Source organism: Rosa chinensis, chromosome 4 (assembly GCF_002994745.2).
Source record: "Rosa chinensis cultivar Old Blush chromosome 4, RchiOBHm-V2, whole genome shotgun sequence".
NCBI classification, from domain to species: domain Eukaryota; kingdom Viridiplantae; phylum Streptophyta; class Magnoliopsida; order Rosales; family Rosaceae; genus Rosa; species Rosa chinensis.
In genome coordinates, this window is record NC_037091.1 from 25182489 (window position 1) to 25191215 (window position 8727).

Here is an 8727-nt window from a genome sequence, read left to right on the forward strand (position 1 = left end):
GACGTAGATTATGATAAAATGCATGTGTCATTGAAGTAATAATTTCATTAATGATAAAAACATAAAGATTTACCGCTCTGACAATAAATTTGTTGTCACACTTGTTAAATTGTCTATAAAGCAGTACATAGGTTGTAGATGGAGTAATTATTACAATTAGAACAAAAAGTATCATTTTTATATCAATTGTTGTAGTTTGTGGTAAATTACGTCAACGGAAAGTAATTATAACTTCACCGATGGAAATTACACAATATATTACTTTAATTATGCAAAGGAGAACTTCATTGCATTAATGAGGACATACGTGGTTTTAGTCAAAATATAATGGTTTACCTATATGATAATACATTATGGTAACATTTCTAATTTAGTTCAAAAAGCAGTAATAACAAGTTATACGTGAAGTAGTTACTATATCTATAACAAAGATTATCTATTTTTACATCAATGGTTGTTGTAAAATGCATGTAAATACAAGTTATACGTAAAATGCATGTCCTAAACCCTAATACGTGTCTAATAAGTCCCTCCTCAAATGAGCGAGGGTTTGGTTGTCTTGGATTTGTAGTTGTGCCATTGTTATGGTGTCTTTCCCGAGGACGATTTGTTTCAACTCTAGTTTACTTTTGTTGTCGATTTGTCGACGATCGATCCTTTACATGTAGTCTGGTACCTTTTTGGACGTAGTGTTGAAGAGGACGACGTCTACTTTGCGGTTGACTACGAGGTATTACTAGGACTTTCGGGAGTACATGCTCAATATAGCCTTGGTAAGAGGTGTTTTGTGTTAGAGTTTAGGTCCTTTGGCCTGATGGTATCTGTAACCGCGGTTTTCTTGGGGTATTGGCTTATGCCCCCCCCCCCCCCCCCAATGTATGATTTCTGGTTGATGGAATGAAATATCTATCTCTTTCTCAAAAAAAAAAAAAAAAGAAGTATTAATTGGCTAATGATAACACTAAATAGTAATAAAGACTATTTAACTAATTGTAATTTGGTGAGCCAAAGTTAAAAGGTTTTTTTAATTTTTTTTTTAGAAAGGAAAAAACGTAATTGTCAATTGATAATCAATTGATTAAAGGCTAAACAAGTTACCAAATTTTAAATATTTTGGACCATTAGATATATTACTAATCCAATAATCCAAAGTATTTAACAAAATGGGTGTCTAGAAACGTAAGGAAAGTTGCTTGATAAATGATGGTTTTTGAATGCGGTTGTTGATCTGGGTCATTCTTGTAATGTTGCGAGCTGGAGCTCAGCATTGCCTTGATCAATTTCAAATGTCTTACATTTTAATTTGATGAGTTTAGGTTGTGCAGGGTGGCTTCTTTGTGTTTCATCCATAAAAAATAATAATAATAACAATAATAAAATAAAATAAACAAGTACACAAAACACTTTCCGTTAGAAACGTGATGAGTTACGAGACAGAGCAATATAGCTACTCGCTGGTCCACTACACAACTATAGTAAGTGGAGATCAAATGGCATGCGACGGAAACATAAAGAAACACACATGTCGAAACTGGAGATTCTCTTTGCTATTTCTACGCCACAAAACTTTGGCACCAAAGTCCACACATGCCACGTCGATGATCACCGCCTACACCACCATGCCACTTCAAATGATAAAACACACCAACAATTCTCCACTTCCACTCTACAGTGCCAACATACACCCACTATAAATAGCTAATTTGCATGCTATGGATTCCACAACTTCTTGAGAACTTCATTCTTATTGCATTAGTTTGAAGCTACGTACTAGACTAAATTCTTCCATCTTAATTGATTAGTCATTTGCTTACATACTTCCAGAAAAAAAAAATGGCTGCATTCAAGTCAGTAGCTCTTCTTGCTTTGGTTGTTGTTGCTATGTCAATGTCAGGTATTAAGGTATCCGAGGGCCGAGTTGCAAGGAAGGATTTGGGTATTGATCTTGGAGGAATTGGGATTGGAGCAGGAGTGGGACTAGGTTTAGGGCTAGGTGGAGGTGGAGGTGGCTCTGGGTCAGGGTCCGGATCCGGATCCGGATCTGGCTCAGGTTCCGGCGGTTCTAGTTCTGCGTCAAGTTCAGCTTCATCAAGTTCAAGTTCGACTTCTGGGTCTGGTGGTGGAGGTAGCAGTGCAGGCTCCGAGGCAGGTTCATCTGCCGGATCTCGGGCCGGGTCGGGGTCTTCAGGGAAAAATACACAGGGTGGTGGACGTGGTTCGGGCTCGGGTTCTGGAGGGGGCGGGGGTTCGGGGAGGGGAAGTGGCTCTGGTAATGGTGAGGGTTATGGTGAGGGGCGGGGATACGGTGAGGGCTCTGGCAGTGGAGGCAGCAACTAAATATAAAGAGTTCATCAATTGGGTTACTGAATCAGCAAGCTAAAAGAATAGTGATAACAATAAATTGTGATCGAGCACCTTTAATTAATTCTGTGTTGTATGTGTTAGTAAATAAGATAGTTGGTGAAATATTTGAGTCTTGATTATCTGGTTCCGATCCGTATTTCAGTTGGAGGCATCGATCAGTACGATTGGATGTTCAGCCTGCAAAAAATATTTGTATTGTGTGGCAAAATTAATCAATCTATATATTTTTATATATTAAAAGAACATACAATGCATGCACCTCAAGAAATACTACTGTGAATGCTCTAATAGCTAGCGACAGGTATTCTATGCATCCCTTGATCTCCTAACAAGGGTGAAAATTAACTAAAATCTATACATTGCAAGTCCATGCTACTTATTGCCTATGTAAATAAAGTTTTGAATAGCGTTCTGTTCTGCTATTTTATTTATTTATTTTTTGAGGCAGAGATGGAAATTTCATTGAACGAAAGAAACATGCATAACTACAGAACTAAAAACTACCAACATATCCAACCAAGACAGCAGTAAATAGAAGGATTGCTAACCCAATAGAATCGGCACAGTTTTGTATAAGCTAATGAAGCAAGAAAATCTGCAGCTGTATATTAGCTTTCTGGTCGGATTAAATCCAGCTAATGCTATGGAACGAAGCAGTCAAAGAGAGAATAGTTTGGAAGATATGTCTGCCATCAATTCCATCACAACTCGTGCATGCAACAAAACCGATATTAGATGAAGGGAATTAAACTCAACTGTAAGAGAAATGAAGGACAAGGCTAGCTATTATACATCCTTCCAAGTTCCAAACTGGAGTCATGCATGTCTTAATTAATATAATTTGTAACACCTTTTCTATAGTTATTGATACTGATCATTTTCAAGATACAATTAGTGAGGCAAATATCGGCTACGTGGACAGATATTAGTAGTCAAATTTTATTTTATAACAATTTGCACCTCTTTGTATCTACATATACATAAACACACACACACACACACACACACACACATATATATATATATATATATATATATATTGGAGTTATATTAATAATGAAGATTATTTATTGGGAATACATAAATACACACCCTTGGAGAAAAAAAAATAAATAAATAAACATGCATTAGAATAACGACAGACTAATATATGATTATATGCTAGATATGCTATCAATGAGAGGGGCAGTGCTTAGTTCTTAGAGACATGTGTAATTGTATATTGGTATATTGGTGCAATGGTGTAACTGTGTTATTATTATTGTGTGGCATGTATATACTGTGACTCCTTGGATTCCATTCTACCAAACGAACAAATTAACATCAGATATATATATATATATATATATATATATATTTATATCAATATACGCATGCCACATATATATTCTAGCAATGGACCTGGTGTTTATAGTGTAATGGTGTATTAGTGTAATAAAGAGTTAATTTTCCATGTCTTTGAGCTTCAGTTTTAGAGTCTAAAAGAAAACAAAAATATAAATTAGTGTTATGTTAAAACCATTTATGAGGCCGAATTCCTTTTGAGTAGAAATATATAACTCATTAATACAGCATTTATCAAATTAATTCTATATATATAATCACATGACCTTTGGTTCATTATCCAAGTTACTGCGACATTGAACATGATTATAAACATATATATATACACACACACACACGCACGCAGAAAGACAACTAGCATTAGAGCCACAATTCTTAGGTCTTATCCAGAGACTCCTATCCTTATATAAAAAGTTATATATATAAATATATATTTATATATCTTGGCGGGTTTCATTATCAGGGACTCTAATGGTAGGCCTATCCTGACGGGTGCCCATAAGCTTGGTGTCACGTCAGTTCCTATTGCGGAAGGTTCTGCTCTCAAAGATGGCCTTCTCCAGGCACTTCGTTATAACATCACAAAAATTCAGGTGGAAGGTGACTCGCTTCTTATCATCAACTGCATTAATAAAGTTTGTGACACTTCTTGGAGAATCAGATCCTTGATCGCCGACATTACCTGCCTTACTGCGAAATTTGAGGCTGTTTCCTTCTCTCATGTGTTTCGTGAGACTAATTTCGTTGCGGATCTTATCACCTCAATGGGTCATGATTTTTCCAATCCCAAGATTTGGTTCAATTCCATTCCGTCTGTGGCCTTGACAGCGTTGCTTCTGGATTCTGCTAGCCTTGGGTGTCCAAGGGGTTTCTTGTTGTAGTTCTTTTTCTTCTAAAAAAAAAAAATATATGTATATATATATATATATATATATATAGATATATACAGAGAGAGAGATAGAGAGAGAGAGAGAGAGAGAGAGAGAGACAACTGGCATTAGAGCCATAAATCTTGGGGCCTATTCCTATATAAAAACTAAGTTCAACGACCAAAATTAGCCTCTCTGAATTTCTATGGTTGGACCAGAATTGCATGCGCATTTTATATAAAATAGTATTAGAAAAACTGAGACCACCCAATTCATATAGGGTATCATGCGACTTGCTCAATCTGTACGTAACTTGTTCATTAAAATTTCAATATAGTAGGAGCCAGTCATACTCCCACTACCAGCAGTGGGTGCGTACGTAGCTAGCTAGGTCTATCATTTGTGAGTGAGTCGGCACCACCCTAATAATCAAAACCACAGATGCACACAAACATAATCTTATTACCACAAAATGAGGAACATCCACTATACTTCGTTCTCCTTTTGATCCACCAACTTTCTTGTTCATAAAATGGTTCCACACGTCTCATTTTCCAATATCAAAGCAACATATATACGTACACATGTAACATACTGATCCCACTTCATCATACCACGCTCTAGACGCTGATCCCCACCATTTCCACTATCACCAGCTATAAATAGCTCAATGCAGTCCCTCTAACATTTGTACCAACCCTAATTAACATCATAACAGTTTGAGACATGGGTAATTTCAGTTTGAAGTGCTTGTTCTTAGCAGGTTTGCTGATTTCAACCTTTGCCATGCAACTTTCCGAAGGCCGAGTGGCAAGAAAGGACCTCGGGGTAGACCTCGGTGGTGTTGGGGCTAGTGTCGGTACCGGAATGGGCCTTGGGCTTGGTGGGAGTGGTTCGAGCGCCGGTGTAGGATCTGGCTCTGGCTCCGGGTCTGGGTCAAGTTCGGAGTCAAGTTCAAGCTCACATTCTTCCTCAAGGTCAAGTTCAAGGTCAGGATCATCGGGTGGGGGCTCTGAAGCTGGTTCTTCTGCTGGATCTTATGCCGGGTCTAGGGCTGGGTCTGGCTGTGGAAATTAAGGCCATGTATAAGGTTCTTCCAACACTTATCGGCGAAAACTATTGTCGTCACCTTGTTATTACTATGACAAAATATAAGTAAAACGATATTTCCTATGAAGAGAGAGAGAGAGAGAGAGAGAGAGAGAGAGAGTAGATTGTGTCAAGTATGTGTCTTTATTTTAGTTATGTATTATGTAACCAAGTACTTGAGTGGTTGTCAATAAAAGAATGGAGTGGTTTAGAATGATACTACTTGTTCGATGACTTGTACATAGCTATTCCATTTGGCTCTGTATGTGTTTTTATCTATCTCTATCACATATGATCAACTTTAGAAAATGGTAAACAACATAATATTCTGTCAAACGCATGCCAATATTATTCGATCTAGCTGCCGATTTGCCGAATGACGGAGACAGTTTGGGACGGTCTTGTTAACGACTGACCTGCCAATTGTCAGTTTGTTAGACCAAAAGATAGACGCCATTTCCCACACAGTGTGTAGTACTAATAAAAACACCAACTTTTATTCCCCAAATATACGGATAGATTTTCAACACATTTTATTTGATTTTTCTGTGCTAGTCCAACATTTCCATTTGCTAGTCTGCAACTACATGTTCTTTATGTGTAAGAAACTTTTTTTATTAGAAAAAATAATAAAATTATTTAAAATAGAAAAAAAATACAAAAGTTATTTGCAGATTGTAGTTAGTTATGTGCATTGAGTAGGAATAGTTATCTGCAAATGATATTTTTCCCTAGGGCTGGGATTTCTGAACCGAGAACCGGAGAACCGCGCCGAACCGAATCGGAATAGGGCGGTTCGGTCTGGTTCTTCATATAAAACACGTCATTTTTTGGAGGACCCGAACCGATCTAAAGCCTGCAGTTCAGTTTCGGTGCTGACTTTTGCAAACAAACAAGAACCGGAGGAACCGATCACTAGTCCCCTTTATCCATTATGCCCATATATGGTTTATAAGCCCATATACCCATGTCCCAATCTGAAGCCCATAACCCATCTTTGATTAACTCATTAACAAACTAAAAGAAAAAAAAACCCATTTCGATCACAAATCATTCATCCATAATTCTCTATCGAATTGTTCTTCTTCAGTTCTCCTGTTCTTCGACCTCTTCCCTTCTTCGTTCTTCCCCCATTCGATAACCCAAAAAAAACTGAAAACCCTCATTCAATCTAAAATACCAAATCGGCCAATCCCTACAAACCCTCATTCAATCATCTCATTCATCTGAAATCCCAGCAAACCATAAACCTTCTGTCTTCACTTCTTCCCCAATTTGAAAAGACGAAAACCCAGAAAACCATCCAACAAGTTCATTTCAAATAAGAAATCAGCAAATCCCAAACCTCGCTCCTCATTCAATCTTCTGAAATCCCAAATCTCAAACCTTGATCCTCATTCAATCTTCTGCGAAGAGAAAGAGGGCAAAGAAGAAGTCGCAAGCAGCAACTTCGTCAAGGGAGAGAAGTTGAATTTGGAAGCACTTCGATTTGGACCACCCAATTATTGAAAATGGTTGATGGAATGGAGCAGGAGGTTGGCCTGAAAAATTGCAAAATTGGGGCTTTTTGATGCTGTGTGCAGGAACCGGAAATAGTGCATAACCGAACAGGAAAAAACGGTTCCGGCAATGAAAAGTTACATAACCGAACTGAAAAAATAGTCCCGTTCCGGTTCCGGTTCAGGCAAAAAATGCCAAAATGAGAACCGATCCCAAGCCTATTTTTCCATGTTCAGTGTTTTTTTATATTTTTGCTTTCCCTTTCAGTATTTTTTTTCTGTTATTTTATTAATTACATTTATATTCCTCATTTATTAATTTTTTAATGTATTTAGTCTAACAATTGCCCACTTGCTCCACTAAGAGTTTTTTAACCTCATTTACCCAATCTAATATTTGATGACAGTTTTGCCCCCATACTCTCTCTTTCTATCTCTCTCGACTCCCCTCAGCACTCTCACCATGAATCCAATCCTTCTCCTTCTCCTCTTCTCCCTTCAGGCCACCCTCTCCCACGCCACCACAGCCTACCCTTCCATTCCGGGCACCACCCCTGTTGACGTCTCCTTCGGCGCCACCACCACCAACCTGATCCCCCCTCGCCACGAAGTCCACAGAAACGGCCGAATCTTCGACATCAGCCACCTCTATAGCAGAAACCGGCGATAGGGACTCATTCACCCCCGATCTCCTCCTCGACATGCCGGCGTTTGACTCTGTCGACTGCGTCGGCTAGCTCCTCTGGCCTGGAGATGAAGCTCCCCACCCACACGGGGACCCACATCGACGCCCCCGGCCACGTCTTCGATTACTACTTCGAGGCCAGCTTTGACGTCGATTCTCTCGACTTGGATGTCCGCCATCAGAGACGATCTCAACCACTCCTGCACCAGCCTCACAATCGGAGCACTGCATCTGGACTCTGATCCCCTTACACAATCTCCTCAACTAGTACTGCACCGGCCTCACACTCCAGAGGGTGCCCAAAGCAATTTCTGGGTGCCCATAGCTTTATTTAAAAAAAAAAAAAAAAATTTGAGTTCCAAGAATGGGGAAGGACAAAAAAAAAAAAAGTGAACTTATACAATTGAACATATAAATTGATCAATTGTGTCTGTGTATTCATTTTGGTTTTGGGAGTTTATGCATTTCACTTGAGGGCAATAATAAGATTATTTGGAGGCAATAATAATATTACTGGGGGGCAATAAAATGTTTATTAGGGCAATAATAAGATTATTTATTTGGATAAACCTACTAAAACATTCAAAATTAAAAACATATTCATTTTTCACTAATTATTGATCGCCAATGAACTTGTTACTGGGGGGCAATAATATGATTATTGGGGGGGGGGGGGGGTAATAAAATCAGACGCCGGAATCCGATCACCAGTCCGGTAGTCGGATTCGGGATTCCGGTGACTGGTTGTCGGATTCCGGTTACTAGTCTCTGGTCTCCAGAGACCGCGGCCGGCCACTGGTCACCGGAGAACAGCAAGGTGGAGGATGATTTCTCTCTCTAAGTGAGAAAAATGAGAGGGCAAAAAAGTCCCAAAAAT

The 8727-nt window shown here is 38.8% G+C and overlaps 1 protein-coding gene across 2 annotated transcripts; it reads left to right on the forward strand.

Annotated features, from left to right (window-relative positions):
• The first annotated feature begins 1709 nt into the window (after positions 1-1709).
• On the forward strand, positions 1710-5900 carry LOC112200989 (putative glycine-rich cell wall structural protein 1). 2 transcript variants are annotated; one of them, XM_024341997.2, is made up of 2 exons: positions 1710-2125; positions 5596-5900. In XM_024341997.2, the coding sequence occupies exons 1-2, from the start codon at positions 1834-1836 to the stop codon at positions 5652-5654; spliced, it is 351 nt and encodes a 116-aa protein (XP_024197765.1). In that variant the 5' UTR covers positions 1710-1833; the 3' UTR covers positions 5655-5900. The 2 variants fall into 2 exon arrangements, with proteins under 2 accessions (XP_024197765.1, XP_024197764.1); XM_024341996.2 differs by lacking the exon at positions 5596-5900 and having other exon boundaries at positions 1711-2605.
• Positions 5901-8727: the final 2827 nt, after the last annotated feature.